Raw genomic sequence first — 18424 nt, 5'->3', positions numbered from 1 at the left:
AATTGAAACTAACCAACTGGAAGTACAAAAGTAATATGATTTATAAACTGGGTAGAAAAATAATAGAAATGACGAAGTATTTTAAAGCAGATTTAAAACTTAAACTAAATCTCACGTTCCGCAACTGGGTAAGTTGCTGAAGGAGAAATAATGCAGCCACCGCGCCTAAGGACTGGTAGGATGTAAGTTATTAAATATTTGTTCTTGGGTTTGTTTCTACTTTAACAACTTAAGGGCTTGTTCACACTATAGACAGTGTGTTCAAGTGCGGTTAGCTGCTGGAAAGCTCTGTATTGCATCCTGGCCGGCTCCATGCGTTTTGGGGCGCAGTGCGAATGCCTGCACCAGAATGCGTGGCACATCAGTGCCTGTGTTGTGGTCCAGTGCGATCTGAAAACATGCTGCATGCACTATTTTTCATTGTTGTGCCCGCATTCTGGTGCATGCGATCGCACTGCCAGGGGGCGTGGCTGCGGTGTCGTGGACTTCAATGCACCGTCATGCCCCCTCCCGCCCCAGAACACAGGGGGAGTTTACTATGCAATACCAGCAGCTAACTGCGCTGGAACACACTGTATATGGTGTGAACAAGCCCTAAAGGAGAATTATGGGGAGGATGAGATACACTCATCCCCATAATTAGAGCTGACGTGTGAAGCTGTCACATGTGGGCTCTATTGATCGAGAACTCGGCAATCGCATACCACTGAATGCTCAGTTCCCGATCTTCGCGGAGAGAGCGATGACTGTCAGTCATCACACCCTGCAGGGATTCTCCCCTCTCCGTTCCTTCAGTGCTGACTGGAGGGATGGACAGTGGAGGGGACAGACAGCTCTAGAGGGGCAGAGCCAGCTGTCAATCAGGTGGCAGTGTGGATCTTTCCTGGCTGCAGAGCGGCTCTGCTCTGTCAGTATAAAACGGTCAATAATGTGCTATATGCTGAGTTTTGGGTCACAGGAGGACTTTATTATAAGTCCTCCTGTGACCCTAAAGAGAACTATGGCCAGAAAAGGTTAGGCCATAGTTTACTTTTAAGGATGTTAAATGTAAGAAATACATCCTAAAAAACTTCAGTAAAGTTTTTAGGATGCTTCTCTTAGGTCCAGCTTCTCTCCTCTGCCTCTGCTGTTATTACCAGCAAATTAGCAGCTGTCAAAAAGACATACGGTAATTGCTTGCATTACATAGCAGGAGCAGGGGTTAAGTATTATACAGCTTTTCTTATTGACTTAGGGTAAAGGGCAGCAGGTGTATAAAATAAACCCCAATAAAAGCCCCACATTTGTTGAGGGATGAAGGTGTAAAGCAATGTACTTCATATAAAGTTTCAATGATGTCTAGATCGAGTGGTTGGGGAGACTGCAGGCGGCTTTTGACGTCATCCTAGTTGGTATTCATAAAATCATTCCTGAATAGTCTGTATGGGGAGCAGTTGTGAAACATATGCCGCTTCCAGTTCTTTAAAACATTTTTTCATATTCTGACTACCAGCACATTGCTTCTCATACCATTATTGACCTTCTACCAGGCAATTTGTTGTTTTTCACATGTTAGCCAGTCTTGATGTAGGAAAAATGGCTCATCTAGGCAAATTTAATTTTCCCAGTGCTCTGGGTCAAAGTTTTTTCTGCTTAAGGCTTTTTGTGTATTGGTACAAGTTGTATGCGAATGGCATTCCTCTTTTTTTTTCTCCAGCTTTTTGAATCTCAGTTTACAGTTTTTATTGTTTGTGTCAAAGAGGTTTCTTCAATTTGTGGTTATTTTGAAAGCTTCCTTTTTTGTGGCATTTAGCATCTATTGTGCTGAGTGCCCACCTATGCCGATCATGAGCTTTGACTGACACCAACGTTATTTTTGAGGCAGTTTCCTTGACACGTGAAATAAAATATTTAACATGACACTTTTTGCGGTGCGGTGTATCCGTTACTTTATCCATTCACTGTTAAAAATTATCCTATTTGTTTCTTTCCAGTCTGTTTAACATCATTTTATTTGTGTTGTCATTCAGAAGTAGAACCAAAAATATGATGTGGTATGGAGTACTTGGCACCAAAGAATTACTGCAAAGAACTTACAAGAATTTGGAGCAAAAGGTTCAACTTGAGGTACTCCTCTAGAACATTATTGCGTTGTCTTTTCATGCAATCTAGAAAGATATGAGCAGCAGATATTAATTAGATTAATCTGATGGAATACAGCTTCAAAGCTTAAAATGTATTTGAGCTTACTGTTAAAGGAAAACCTATTCAGAACAGGTCTCATTTAATTGTCTGGATCTAGGTTCTCTGGGTGCCTTTATTTGCCTCTGCAATATATCCAGTGGCCATCTTAAAATAGAAGGTGGCCACTGGATATATGCATAGGCAAATAAAGGCAACCAGAGAACCTAGATTCCAGACACTGTCTAAATAATGTAACCTTTTCAGTTTGGCTAAAATTATTTCTAGATCTTTCTTCTCTACTCTGTCATAATGAAACCTGAACTTTAGGCACAACAAAATAAACATAAAAATCACTATGGCTCAAACTTGTAACATTTTGTTTTATAAATACTGGTCTTTTGATCAGGTTTTTATGTTGCGGGCCTAACTGTACCAGTTCTTTTGATATTTCCATAATCTCCTTTGGCTGGTATTTTCACTGCACTCTGACAGACTCGCCAGAAAGGCCTATGGCCGTTGTAGATTAGGAATGCATTTCTATTCCAGTAGTATCTTGCCATGGGTTTTTGATGAGTGGTAATGAGCAGTGTTGTACTAGGCCATGCATACCAATGGTCCTTAAGTGAAAGCTCATTGCAATACTGTCTCCTAATTAGTGGGCTATATCCCGACCCACAGCCCTTCCTCAGGTATGGCTCTGTCATCACTGGTAACTGCATTTCAGGGTGGTTTTCATGCAGAGCTGTGACTTAAGTATATATCTGTCTTGTCTGGAATCATTTGGAACATTTTTTTATTTATTAATGGAAAAATAGTGGTCTCATTGCAGAGGTCTGAAACGCCCCTAACTGAGCCAGATATATAGCTCTGTTATCCACAGAGCTCATGCTCCTTGCTGATTCGAGAGCTCTGGCTCTGACTCTGCAGTGCGCATGTTTGCCCACTGCAAAGAGATCACTACTCCCTCACAGAGAGCAAGGGTCTGCAGCATGCTGACAGGCCTTGTTTTTTCCCTCAAGCTGTGCCTGATGTTTAAAGAAAACAAACCTGTAAGGCCCATGCACATGGGAGTTAGCATCTAGGTGCAATTGGACCTCATTTCGCCTGGAAGCAATGTGCTTTGCTATGGCTGAGTGCAGACCTATACTTTTAGCAGCATCTAGGTGCATTCAGTCCAGCTGCGTTTCATTTAAACACGTTTAAACATCCTGGGACCATTTAGCCTAGTTTTATGTGGTTAAATGCATGTAGACACAGCTAAACGTGGCTAGACCCAGCAATATCTAAACGCAGGAAAAAGTCATCTGGGAAGCAGAAAAGTTTCAACTTCCCAGATAACGTCTGTGTTTACTGCCGGTGGCCCAACTGTGTTGCATTAGGCCTGATACTTTGCACACCGTTTTGTTTTGATGCACCTGGAATGTATCAAGCTAATTTAAACTGAAAGTTCCATTGGGTTTTAAATGGAGTGTAAAAGTGGAATATGTGTTTTTGTCGTATTATGGGAACATTTATTTCTTATCTAAGGTACTTTGCACTTGCTGTTTCATGAACGCAAACAGCATCATGCTGCTTTTCCAGCTTGTTCGGTGCTATTGAGGTTTATTAGAGAGTCTCAGAATCCGTAGAAGAATGTTTAATTGTTCAGTCTGCAGCTGTTACCATGTATAGGCAGTTTAAGAGGTGGCCTCATAAATCTATTTTTTTGAGTATAACTTCCTTGTCTGGGGAATATTTGCCCTTTTCTTATATGTTAGTAGAACAATCCTCTGAACTCCCCTGACCAGTTATGGAATGTAATTTATCCTGTCTGATGGGCAGTCACTCAGCAAGGGGTTGAATTTTGTGGTTTATTATATGACTGTCTTTATCTTGAAGGTGTAGCATGTTTATTTTTTCGTGTACTGAGTAATCTTTCTTGATGTTTAAATACGTGCTCCTCATAATAATGTTTTTTTTTTACAGTGTGATGGGCAGTACATCCCTCTACCCAGCCTCCAGGGTATTGCAGTGTTAAACATTCCTAGTTACGCTGGTGGCACTAATTTCTGGGGTGGAACGAAAGAGGATGATGTAAGTTCAGTAGATCAGAGCAAGTCAGGCACAGCTTCTGTCTATTTTCTTATGGTGTCATCAAGGATCTGATCACACTTTTTCCTCATAGCTTTCTTGCTGTCAGACCAGAAATACACCAAACATTCCAGATACTAGTGCTATTTTAGGCATGGGAACTTGTAGCTAGCACAGGAATCTGGTCGGGCAAGAAAAATAATTTCCTGGATTGTAGCAGTAAGTTATCCACAATTGAGGGCGAGATTACACAGCTAGATAGCAGCAGGCTGAGGAGGTTCTGTTGATTTGTAGTATTAATTTTGTTAAAATAATTCTTACATACAAGCTCCAAAAGAGTATTTAATTAAGAAGCACTTGAAAGAGAAATCCAGTTTTTCTACTCAAGTCGGCTTTGAGATATGTAGATATGAAAAGTTGAAGCAGCGAGTAAAAAGATACAGACCCACTTTTACGGCTTGCTTTAAATTTATGACAATTGAGATACATTCAAAGAGATTGTAATTACTCTTTTATAATGAACACAAATATGATGTGTGCAGGTGGTAATCTACTGATTTACTATCTGTAGCCCACTTTGGGGAGAAGATTCTTTCACACTTCAACTAAATAATCTGGTGCTGACGCAACACATTTATGGTAACAAAGCATTACCACAATGCCTGGTTCATAATGGATTAGAGTATATATTGTAGACATATTAGATTTATATATAGTAAAATGTTAAGATATGAAGGGCACCAGGCATCCTCATAAGTTCCCTGCCTCAATTAAAAATACTGGAAACAATGTGAAAAGTTGTCATTTAGTAGCTGTAGGTGACTACATACCATTCTTAATCAAGTTCATTTAACACATTTTATATTTTCCCTTTATGGGGAACATGTATGTTATTTTGATTTAGATTATTTTGCTCTCCCTAGATATTTGGTGCTCCCTCATTTGATGATAAGATTTTAGAAGTGGTGGCAGTATTTGGGAGCATGCAAATGGCAGTTTCCAGGGTGATCAAGCTCCAACATCATAGGATAGCTCAGGTAAGTGTTATACTACAATTTACAAGACAGTGCTCCCCTCAAATTTGTTTCAGCCAGGTGGCATAAAATAGTAGGCAGGTGGTCCATTAAGGAACAAAAAGCAGCTTACAAGGCAACACAAATGCAAATGAAATTTATATTTTCAGTAAAAATAAAAACACTACACAATGTAACCTGTACATTCTTCATGAAATATAAAAGAGGAGACTGTCAGTTAAATGAAAAGTACACCTATATATGGGCTTAACATTACAAATTGACTATCTATTCCTCCTCCAATCTATGGCACCACATCCCTGATCCTCGTAATACACGCACATGAGATTTTTAAGGTGTCCAGGATGTGTGTGTGTGTGTGTGTGTGTGTATATAATAATAATGTGTGTATGTATGTATGTGTATATAATATATATCTATATATATATATATCTATATATATATATATATAATATATATATATACACACACACACAAATGCAAACATGCGTCAGGTGCGAAAACGACAATTGCGCCGCACATGTTACATACAACGGAGCATAGGCAATAATTCTAGGGCCATCATTCACCGTTAACGCTAAACTAATGAGTGGTAAATGCTTTTAAAGCATCGCCTATGGCCAATTTTGGGTATGATAGGTTTTGTGTTTTTTTGCAATTTCGCGGTGCACCCAATTTAAAGGCTTGACATGTTTAGTGTCTATCTACCCGACGTGACCTCGTCTTATATATTTTACCAAAAAATTGGGTAATAAATTTCAGGTACTTTTTTTCTTTATATAGTAAAAAATAAAAACCCCAGTGGGGATTAAATATCCCTGAACGATGAATTTCAGTACAGTGTTGCATGATGGAATAAATGTCAGCCAAAGTACTGCAGTGCTGAATACTAAAATGGCCTGGACAGGGAGGGGGTTTAACACACCGCTCTTTAAGTGGTTAAAGAAGAACTCTGGCATAAATATTCAGGCTACTCCCCGCACTGCCGAGGGATAAGTACCTTTTTTCATCTAGGGTTGAAAATAATAGATATGCTCAATTAAACCTCACAGTTGGCTGAGTGCTAGGCCAGTCCATTCAGCCTGTCTCCTCTCCAGCGATGGAAGGTCCCTCAGCGTACTCATGTCCTCTACAATGTATAGGATGTGATGACTCACAGGACCATAGACTGCTAGAGTAGAGGGAGAGGCTAAATCCCCACTGCAAGGGGTAAGAATATTTATGCCCAGAGTTCTTCTTGAATTATCATAGAAAATATTGTTTACATTTTGTACTTTAAAAAAGAGCCAGAATTACAATACATTTACAAATACAGATTATGGTATATTGTACATCATTTATATGTATATTCAACATGATTCCACTACATAGCTGCTATATACTGTCGAAGTACAAACTCATTGTCAGAATATGCTTATAATCAGTAGTGAAATTGTGGTTCTTAATTGACACTTCTTGTAGAAATAAGTCTACTACTTCAGAATATACGGAAACATGAACAAATATGGCTCCAAATGTAAGAGATACAAAATCGCCATCCCCGAGGAGACTGCAAGAGATACAATCACATTGCACATAAACAGGGCAATATCACCAACCATGGGCCAGTGTGCCTTAGAATGAGAATTGTGTACCAGTACAAGCCAGCTATAGATCTTTTCAAATCCAGACTCATTCACATCTCCAGGTCATCATGCATAGTTTCATTCTAAATGTTAACACTCAGAATGCAGTGCCCATGTGGGTGCAACAAAATATAGTGTATGTTCTTAAGAACCAGCTGGTTGGGTAACACTAGGCCAGGCAATACATCTTATGCATCTGTTGCTTGTTTCACAGTGTCGGTCAGTGAAGATCACTATTCTCGGAGAGGAGGGTGTTCCTGTACAAGTAGATGGTGAAGCATGGATTCAGCCCCCCGGGGTGATTAAAATTGTACACAAAAATAGGGCTCAGATGTTAACCAGAGACAGGGTAAGTGTGATTAGGATAATCCATGAATGCATTCACTATTCCATCTTATAGTAAGAATTTTATATTTCTGATTTCTTTTCAACCCATTCACATTTGCTAAGGAAAAGTTTCTCATTGTGGGATCCTTTCAGGCTAATAACTCAATTCAAACAAAAAATGTCAACTACACCAATTTATTTAGAACTAGCTTTTTAAAGTAAGGTGCACATGGAAGGGCTTTACACAGAACAAACACATACATTTCCCAGCACACTCACCAGCTAGCCAGCAACAAAAACAAATTACACTAACAACTTGTGTTAAAAACGGGTTTTAGAACCACAACATTTGCAAAATCTGTGGAATCCATAATTCAATTCACATTTTACAAGTATTTTATGGATTCAACATAATGGCTTAATTGGAATTAACACAGATTAAAATAGATATTCATACACGTTGCGTTACTGTTATGTTTTTGGTTTACGTTTTCAGTGTTTTCTAAGCTATCTCGGCACTTTTTATTTTGGTAAATCTTTGGTTGACACCAGACACCATTTTTTTAGATTAGATGTAAAAAGAGACCTCGGTGTCTAACGTTCACCGTTGATAACCTCAGCAGTTTAATCTTCCCGTGCTGTCATCATATTGCTGTATTTTACCCATAAACTGTGATAACGCCTGTCACAATGTGTGATGTGATGACGCTGGCTGTCATTGTGTGCACTGAGCTCACCTCTTCATTCTTCACTCTGCTGACAAAGTTATTGAATAAAGTCAGCTCCTTGAAGAATGATGATGAAAGTAACTGTGATTTCTTATTGGCACTGAGCATACTAAATGATAAAAAAAGGGCATCTACTGAATAGTTCCTAAACACTAGTTGCCTCTTTTGATCAACATGATGTGATAACTATATCAGAACATCCTTGTGATATTTTTGTCAAATATTTTTTCTACTTTTTGACACTATATACAGTAAGTGTTTCTATATGGATAGCTTGAGATTTGCTTTAAATGTGTAGCAAATATTTAGGAGGAAAAAAAAACCTGTGACATTGAACATTTACTATTCGCCTGTTAGCGCCATGAAGTTAAAATGTGTCTGTGGGCAAACATATGTATATGGGAAGCCAGTACATAATGCATTTTGTAATACATAACTGCTCTAGCGCTGATTACTGCATTGATATCTTAACTAAAATGTGTAGTATTTAAGCTAAATACTTTGCAGGTGACATTTCAAAGCCAGATTTCAGTGGATGTTTGCTGTAGTTGCTCTAATATTAAGTATTTTGTTACAGGCCTTTGAAAACACTTTAAAGTCCTGGGAGGACAAGCAGAAGTATGATTCGTGTAAGCCTGCTCTACGTCCTCACTTGTACTCTCCGCAAGCTGTTGACCTAGCTACAGAGGAAGAGGTCGCCCTCATTCATCTGTGCTCACAGGCTGCTGAGGAACTTATTACAAGGTGGGCAGGTTTCTAGGCTCAGGTCCTTGTACTAAGCAAGTATAACCATATTTATGTTTGTTTATGCATGTGGGTGTAATACTGGTACAAGTCATAGGACATTTTGTTCACATTATTAATACAGACTATTTTGCCTTGATAAGAGAGTCTTTTAACTATTAGGTATATAAGACTTCAGAGGACAAACCATAGAATTGCAAAAAAGAGCATCAGACCAAAAACAGATAAAAAAATATCCAAGATGCTTTTTCATTTTTGGTAAGAACAGCCAATGCCTTTTGCAGGCAAAATAAACTCCCCCCGCACCCCACCCCCCTTCATCAGGACTCCACGTAAGGTAAACTTGGATGGAGAGAATAGTGACTACTCTCCTCCATGGAGTAACAGCTGTTAAGCTACAATAGAGGAGGTCTAAAAAATGTCTTGAACGCTCATATGTCTTTGGTCTGGTGCGTTAGCGTATTGGGTACCCATTGACGGAAGCCTTGATGTGGAGCCACCTTGCCAGAGCTGTTAAGCTTATTTGAAAATTTTCCTTCATCTGGCTGCACGTACAAGTTTGAATATTCCCATTGACTCTTTGAATATGTTGTCCAGGAATTCAGAGGATAAATGCACTCAAGGGTTTATTTAAAGGGGGCTTAAGTGGGCATGCGCTCTGTTAACCGCAATTCTGCTGATTTAAAAAATATATGCCAAAAAGAAGATGGAAATGTTCTCGGTTTCTAGGGCCACGTTTTCTTCAGCGTATGCCGTATGTTACTGGCCTGTCCAAGCAAGTGTTACATTTTCAATTTCAATGATTCCAAAATATTTTAATCACCTTCAGTAAATTTTGCCTATGTACTCACTTCCCTTTTTGCATTGGCTAGATGCTGTTGTGCCCGATTTTGTAGCACACTGAGGACATCTTGAGTTTTTTTTAGGCATTGCATTCATTCAAGATAAACTTTTAGAAGTTTGGCATGTTGAGGTTTCCTGAGCATCTTTGTAAAAAAAAAAGTATAATAATGTGTATTATTAGAGTGTATGTGTGATTGCCTGTAGTGCAGTGTTTAGTGTTATAGGCAACTTGAATGGCAATAAAACTACCCCTGCCACCTACTGTATGTGCTCACATAGCTGGCACCTCTGGGTGCAGGCAGATTATGTCGCTTTTTATTATTATTAGTTGCTGCCATAGTGATGTTTGAGCTTACCAGGCAATAATTCACATGGTAGGGGTGTGGAGCAAGGCTCTTAATCAGGGTATCTGGTTGATATGTTCTACAGCAGCAGGGATGTGCCAAATTGTTTAATAAAAGGTATATGATGTGCAGGTACTAGGTCATATTTTATTCCACTTCAGCTTCATATTAAAGTGAATCTTTTTGGAAAATAAGTTCACTTTAATGACTTCCAAAGACATTACCTTACTTTCGCTAACAAGAGGCAACACAAAATCCCTGTGTAAGCTACAAGTCTCCAGAGTTGTAGGGTACACATGGCTAGAGAATTGCAGTGTGACAGCGATGACTGTCCTAACGATCTCAGATGGAGTGAGTCACATTTTCCTCTATGCTGGGAAGTACCACCAGCTTCATTTGGCTCCTGGCACTGAACAGAGCAATATGGGAGTGAATGAAAGATAAGTATTTAGTGCTGGGGGGGAGTAAGAGCAACATTTTCTTTGCCTTAAATGTAGCCGTAGTATGACCATTGCCAGAAACGCACTAATTTGCCTTATCATGAAGTATAATGTATATCTAGCAATACTTCATATCTGAGATTCTTCATAATAGAATTATAGTTTGTAAATGCCTCTTAAAGCTTCTTTTTTTTTTTATTTTTACAGAATATGCGAAGCTGCAAAAATCCACAGTTTGTTGGAACAAGAGCTGGCTCATGCAGTGAATGCCTGCTCACATGCACTAAACAAAGCCAATCCTAGGTTTCCAGAGGTAAGCGTGGTACCAAAGGTTTACCTTGTACTTGACTTGAAATGACCAGTCCTCCTCAGACAGCAACGTCAAAGCAAATTTTTCCCCTCATGCTCCAGGCTGTGGATGGCCTCATGCACAATGCAGTGCTATTTAACAAAGCATACAGTTTGCTTTCTTTAGAAAGCAGCCACAGCCTGCCTAATTATACCTGCATGCTGCAGAGAGGTACCCTTTCTTTCTTTGTGGAAGCAGAGGTCTGACATGCAAGGAAGTAGTCATCAGGAGTGCTGGGTTATCGTTGTTGATGTTTTCCTTATCACTAGAATACTGGATGAAAGAAACAATCCTGCCAGTAGTAGTGCTGAGTTTTCATGGTCACGTGATAGAATAATTAATGTTCTGTACATGTTCATTCGGTGTTTATGATGTGTGATATTCTCTATCAACTTATCATTCTCTTTAGTCCTAAAACGCTAAAGATTGAGAGTGTTTGTGGAATTATTTTACTCACTGATAAAATGTAACTATTTTGAATTAATATGTGATATGAGAAAAAAAAAAGGTTTGACATCTTTTTCTCCAGAATCTCACTAGGAACACTGCCATTGAAGTAGCAATGAATGTGAAGGCACTGCACAATGAAACAGAGTCTCTCTTGGTTGGGAGAGTACCACTGGTAAGTGCTTCAGTTTTAGTGAGTGGATGCAGTGTTCAGTAACTGTTTTACGTATAATTCCAAACACCATATTCACTTACCATTTTAAATGATGCTTTTCCTCTCCTGTTGAGGGGTGGCTCACTCAAACCCTATACCAATTGTCACGGAAGGGGGCACTAGTCCAAGCGACCAGGTGACTTAGTGCAGCGGTAAGAGGGTTGAAAACCACTATCTGTCTTCACTAGACTGGGAGATGGCGATTAACGATCCCACCACTGCTGCCACCAACTGTCACGCACGGCGTGTGACGTAGGGCCGTGCAACAACACTCACACACAAATATACTAACTAAGCTGCCACCACCCACAACTTATAGGCTTGTGGGGAACCTTTCCCTGGACTCTCCTAGTCCATACACTCTGCACTCAAGCAGACTGGCACACAGGCTTTGCAGACCACACACCCTGCTCTCACTAGCAGTTACAGGTTAGCTAAAACCAGGCACAATTACCTCTGCAGTTAGTATCTCCACTCAGTCTCCTGCACTACTGCTAGCCACCACTAGAGGGAGACTCACTCAACTCAACCTGGCTGGACACACACACAGGCAGATGCAAATCTGGCATACAATCTAGTGTACTCTAATGGTTGTGTGGCAGCCTAAGTGGTCTCCTCACGCCTACTAAGATCCCCTAAACTATCCTCTTAAGCTAGAATCCTGGCGTACCCACTTCTTCCACTGCCCACACACACCCACATCAGACACACAGATCCCTGCCTGGCAATGACTTACAACCGAGCGTCAAGGCACCGATGTCACAATCAATTGACTATACACATACAACCGACACATAACAGTCTCTTCAGATTCGTGCATTCTTTTAGAGCAATCAAAAACCAGCTTATTATTTTATATTTAATTTTAAGACGGGCAGTGCATAGAAAAAGATCATTACAAAAAGCAGATGTTTCAAAGTGAGACACACATACATACAAGCAACAGTTTGAAATAAGACGGGATCAAACTTACAGAAATTATGAATAATCCTGCTTCCGGGATAGAAAAACACGGACACACTCCCATCTGTGAATGGACCCCTTGAATGTGACAATTTGTCGGTTTTAGATCTCAATTATTATACTTGTGAAGATCAAAACCAGTTTCCACCCCCTGAGATCAGCCAATCAGATTGAAGGGGCTGGAGAGGGAATATTACCCCGGGGTCTCAGATACTCTTTTTCTATTCATCATCTTGGACCCCTCATAACTGTTTCCAGTTCTGAATTATGGATCCGAAAGTGATGGCTCTGGTTCCAGCTATTCTGCTATCTGCAGAGTCCAAACTCCGGCACTCTGCAGCTAACAGAACCAAAAACACCTTAAAGAGACCCAATTATCAGAACTTTGCCATCCTCCAAGGTAAACCTCTGATGTCTGGTGCCAAACAATTCACCTTGGTGTCACCGTTCTTTCCATGAAGGTTCTACGATCATATCATGTATGGGACAGGAGTTATGAGATATGGCCTTTTTTAAGCCTTCTTAACATTGAAATACACACTAGGTGAGGAGACACCTTTTCCCTCTGGTGACAAACTCACCCAGAGACATTTTGTCTAGAGAATTCAGGAAGAACATACATTGGTAAATGCTTCCTTGCTGGGGAAGCACAACAAACCTAACTTTGATTCAATTAACACTAGACAGTTAACGAGGTAAATATGTAAATTGTGTGTTTTAGCTCGGAGACCGCCTTCCCTAAAAGAAATGAATTGACTTTTCAGGATGTCTTATGCCCAGAGGCCAAAAAATAGGATATTTTTATGCCCGCACCATGACACCAATCAAATGTGGAAATCACCTCCCTATTCTTTAAAATGTATCAGAAGCTGAAGCCTCCTTCCCCCCCCCCCGCCTTGAATAGAGTAGGGAAGGATTAGAACCAAGGTTTGTATAGCTGTCTGTGTCCCTCATTGGTGACTAGCATCATCTCTGTTTGCCGCAGTGACCACTCACTGGTACTGAATGTGAAGGGAAAATCAAAATGATAAGTTGTCACCATAACAGGAATGGAGGGTAAATCTTCCAATGGTGACATGAGTTCCAGTGAAAGAAGGAATTTCCCTCTATTTGTAGAGATTTCCTCCCACTTTCCATTGTCTCTACAGAACAGAAAACAGGAATGAAATGCAGAGGGGTTAAAAAAAAAGAGCCTCTCCAATGTGTCAAAAAACGTAAAGTTTTGGCTTTAGATATATTTTGAAAGAATTATTTTTGTTAGAAAAAAAATGAACACTTTTTTGTACAGCAAATTTAAGTCAGATATACGATGGTGAGAATTTTAAAAAGGTATATTACAATACATTAATACTGCCACCTGTTCATGTGAGTTAATGCTAGTATGTTTTGTAATATTTTACAAAGATGACAATGTGGTAGGACCAGGCTGATGTTTTTATCTGGACTCTTCATTGTATTACAGCAGCTGGAAGTTCATCATGAAGAGCTTTTATCCAATGCACTGCATGATGTGGAAGTGGAGTTAACAAAGCTTGCAGAGATCCCCTGGCTGTACTATGTCTTGCAGCCAGATGAGGAGGAGGTATGAGATCTGTATTGTAATGGGTATAGGTAATGGATATTAAGTAATAACTAATGATGTATAAATGTGGGGCAGGGAAAGCCCCTGCTGCAACTGATTGGGTCAGAAGGGTAGTGTGTCAGTCACAGTTTTGTGGGGGCTTGGTCCAACAAAACACAACATTGGTTCATGGAAGTCACAAAAAGATCTGCTTATTAGATTCATCACTTATGTTTATATTACTAAATGACATCTGATGCAGTTTTTCTAAATTTCTAAATAACAATTTATCCCCTTTTTTAAAATTATTTCTAACAGGATCATCCCATGGAATATACTAAAAGAAACAGTAGAAGCACAGTATTTCGTATAGTGCCAAAGTTTAAAAAGGAGAAGGCTCAAAAACATAAGACCAGCCCTCAGCCTGGTATGTGTTATCTGGTCAAAATAGTAATTGGGATGTATATTGTTTATCATCATGGGAATGGTTTAAAAACTGACACATTTTTCTACTTTCTACAAACCAACTTTGCAGGCAGAAGTTATTTTAGGTTTAATATATAATTTATTGGGGGACTGCATATGGATATTGCTGCAGCATGACCTATGAAATAATTTTACATCTGGAGGACATCAATACATATGATAATCTAAAGGGCCAGTCCTCTAAAAAAATGTATTTTAGTTTTTAGAGATATCAGAAGGGCAAAGCATCTATATGATTTATTTCAGGGATTTGGGGTTGAAGTCTCTGCACTAAAATTCCCAAAATAGTAGAACTCTGATCAGGTTATGGGCATTCACATTCAAATATTTACATATTCTTACGCAGAATAAACTGTAAAACCAGCCCTCGCTGATCTTCCTAGCTATAACCACTGTTAAGCAATTCATCCTTAAAGCTCACGTTTAATCGGCTTATATTTTCCCTGCCCTGGTTCCTCCTCCCCCTTTCATTTCATACTTCATTTTAGACCCAATTATGTCATCACTAGGTCTCTGTGCTTACATATACAGTGGTGGCAAAAATTGTGGACACACTTTTTGAAATGTTCATGTTTTGCAACTTTGCAGGCTTACAGGAAATTATTATTGCATTATTATTATAAATTATTTTGCACCAGATGTAAATGTTTATGTTAATTTAAAGCTGAATTCAATACAAACAACAAAACGTAAATTATATGCAGTCCAAAATAAGTTATGCAGGGAATACTGCAATCATGCTGAATATACTGTAATGCATGTATGGTTTCAATGTACTATCAGTATTTAGTAGGATAGCCTTTATTCTTTAAAACTGCATCACAGCAACGTCTCATTGAGCCAACAAGTATTTGAAGCTCTGCCTTCGTTATTACGTAGTGCCAGGAAACAATTCTAGCCTCAATGAATTCCCTTTTATTCGATGACCGCCTCATTCGTACAAGGCTTTTCAAACGGTGCCTCAAATTTTCTATCGGATTCAGGTCAGGGGTTTTTCCTGATCAGGTCAACCATGGAATGGACTTTGTTGTGAACGGTGCTAATTGCATATTTTTGCCATGTGGCAGGGAGCTGAATCCTGCTGAAATAGAAATGGTGCATTGTTGGGAAAGAGATCCCTGATGGAAGATAGCAGTTTTGGTTCCAGGATGGTGTCAATGTATTTTCTTGCGTTCACCGTGCCGTCGATTACATGAAGGCGGTCAACGCCATTTGTTGCCATACATGCCCAAATAATGCTTGTTGGTTGCTTTACATTGGCTTCCATGCAGTCGGGATGTAGCCCTTCTCCTACTCGTCAATGCTAATGCCTGATGAAGGGACCCTGAGTGGTCCCGAAAGCGCTTGTTGGTCATATGACAAAAAACTACACTAAATTAAGCTTTTGCTATCTTAAAAGGATTGGTGTGCTTGTGACATTTCTACAATTTTGCTGACATTTGCGGCGCCATCCGCAGTCACTGCGAGCACCCCCCACTACAAGGGACATATCGGTAAGGAGTGCGACAAGGATAGTACTTATCCTTCTCCTACTCTGTAATGCGTATTTTCGGCCATCACTACCAAATAATGATATCTTATTTTTTTAACTCCAAATAATAGTACAAACAGCAAAACTGACTTTCCCCAGCTTCTCACCAGATGTATTGCAGTTACTGCCATTTGATTCGTCCCCAGAGCAAGGGCTGTGATTGGCCAGTAGGGTTTGCACTTAACATCTGCTTCTTAACTGAATCACACTTGTGTTTATTTTTTAGACTAAAGTAAGCGTATCTTTTTGTTATACTGCATATATTTGCATTCTGGTTTTTGTATTATATTTAGCATGACATTTTCTTTAAAATGACATATTTTGCACTTGCAAAATAACATTTGCTATAAGTCTGAAAGTTGCAAAACATTACAATTTCCAAAAGTGTCCACAATTTTTGCCACCACTGTATATGCAATGCCGACAGATCATAGCTGGTGAGAGTGGCCGGCAGAGTGTGTTGGTCATAGCTGCCTGAAAACATCACTGTGAACTTTGAAGATAAATTGTATTGAGAATTCCCTTAAGGAAGCCATTGAGGGCTTATTCTGAAGCTTATATAATGCTTGTCAGTATATAAATATTTAAATGTCCATAGCCTGGCTATAGTTCTACTTTAAGAGAATCTACAACTATACAACCAAACTAAGACTCCTTACATATAGCAGGCACCATAGGGGGCATTCTGCTACTCGTTTACCTGGATCTGATGCTGGAGCCAGTATAAAGAAACACAAAGCAAAATAACTGGGTAATGGGGTACATGAACTGACTCCCCCCGCATGGCTCCCCTGAGGGGTGGATTTTTTTTTAGTTCTCTGCAGATAGTAGCTTTAAGAAAGCATTTGAGGCTGGCAGAGGAGCAGACGGCACCTTTTGGTACCTAGTGTACAATGTCACAGTTTAGTTTGGTTGCTGTAATGCGATTACAGGTATGTATAATCCACCTGTCATTATACTAGTATCATATAGCAGGAAGATGAGCTGTAGTCATTGGCAGTGTATTACCCATTACAGACATATTTGTCTGTATATGCAGTATTAGGCAAATATTAGGAAATGTGGGTGTTGTTTGCAGCAATTGAAATGAATGCTGTTTATGTACTTCATTTGTGTTTGTCAGATCTCCATTGTCCTGAAATGTAGCAGTATATGAGTGAAACATGTTCTTTATGACAGGACCATGGAGAATGGTGTTTTCATATAACAGCATTCAACTGTACTTTTTGGACAATTATTGGCTTTGTTATGATGATTAAATATATGTGCCTGCAGTGGAAGGTAGTAGCTTACTTTTGAAGGGGCTGTGTCAATGTTCTCAGGAGCAAATGCGGAAATCTTTTAAAAGATCGTCAAGAATCTAAGGGGAGGACACTACAACTGATAACATGCAGGACTAGAAAATCACTTAATTCAAATACGTGAGGCTTAAAAAGATTTTTAAAATATCTAGTTTTAATTTTGGTGTTATCACAAATGGTTTAAGCAATCAGGTGAAGGATAATAAAACAAGATCACCAAAGTATAACGTACATCAGCACTTTAATAAAGCATGCAGAACAGTTACCCTGCTTTTTGGTAAGTTTATTTTTGTAGTGGAACGCTTGGCAATAGATTTCAAAATGCACACTAGGAAAAAAAGCACAAAAAAAAATATTAATGTATTATACTTGGAAGGTAATAGTACCATTATTCTCACTATCCTATTGGAGAGCAGCTCCAGATTCAGCCACAAATGGATTATACAATTGTATGGCCATAGATATGTGCACATATTTTGTATGTTCTGATATCGGCCCAAGTTCTCAATATGCAAATGAGTTCTCCTGGAAAACACAGCAACCAATATCTAGATGTTGGCATAATAACCATGATTGCTGTCTAAGGTGAAGAATCTTAATCATGCATTCATTCCTTACTCATTCCTTATTGGTGCTGCAAAATTCTGCATGTTTGAATGTGTTTGCCTCTTACTCTCAACTGGAAGAAACCTGTGGACCCCAAACAGAGGATTGTTGTCTCCCTGAAATGGCAGTGGGATTTTGTTAGAGATAGTTAAGATGTAGATAAGCTTTCATGGAGTTCTACTTTATTCTGTTAACATGACCCTTAACTGAACATATTCATAAAATGAAACTACCCCTTATTCCTACATTTTCACAAAAACATGACTTTCATAACAAACAAAAAATGATTGGCACTCTAAAACAATAACTATCATGCAGGTTATGCTGCCTGTATCACATAGCACTTTTCTTGCACCAAAATTCCGTGTCTGCAACAAAACATTCTGAGGGGAATTTATCAAAACTGGAGCAGATTTGCATGGTAACCAATCAGCTTTTCTCTCTCATTTTAAAATCTTACCTGAATAAACTTGAGAGAAGCTGATTGGTTGCTCTAGATTCTGCCTGCTCCAGTTTTGATAAATTCCCCCATATTACTCTTTTTTGCTTTTGACAATTTGAGAAGGACATTGGTCTTCCTTTATGAAAGCTTAAAGTAAAGAAAATGTCTTTGTCTCCCTAAACTACTAAATTGAGTTCCACTACTTC

General features: G+C 39.2%; 1 protein-coding gene across 1 annotated transcript in view; it reads left to right on the top strand.

The window, feature by feature from the left end:
* The window catches only part of DGKH (diacylglycerol kinase eta), a 172140-nt gene that overhangs the window by 138524 nt on the left and 15192 nt on the right, over nucleotides 1-18424 (top strand). The window contains exons 20-28 of the mRNA XM_018560473.1: nucleotides 2010-2106; nucleotides 4129-4236; nucleotides 5157-5270; nucleotides 7107-7241; nucleotides 8525-8691; nucleotides 10526-10631; nucleotides 11197-11289; nucleotides 13754-13873; nucleotides 14171-14279. Coding sequence (XP_018415975.1) covers nucleotides 2010-2106; nucleotides 4129-4236; nucleotides 5157-5270; nucleotides 7107-7241; nucleotides 8525-8691; nucleotides 10526-10631; nucleotides 11197-11289; nucleotides 13754-13873; nucleotides 14171-14279 — 1049 coding nt within the window. The remainder of the gene's footprint in view (nucleotides 1-2009; nucleotides 2107-4128; nucleotides 4237-5156; nucleotides 5271-7106; nucleotides 7242-8524; nucleotides 8692-10525; nucleotides 10632-11196; nucleotides 11290-13753; nucleotides 13874-14170; nucleotides 14280-18424) is intronic.

The sequence above is a fragment of the Nanorana parkeri genome, unplaced genomic scaffold (assembly GCF_000935625.1).
Source record: "Nanorana parkeri isolate BGI_ZX_2015 unplaced genomic scaffold, ASM93562v1 scaffold457, whole genome shotgun sequence".
In the NCBI taxonomy this organism is placed as follows: domain Eukaryota; kingdom Metazoa; phylum Chordata; class Amphibia; order Anura; family Dicroglossidae; genus Nanorana; species Nanorana parkeri.
The sequence above is the reverse complement of the archived record's forward strand: the minus strand, read 5'-3'. Positions and strand labels throughout refer to the sequence as shown.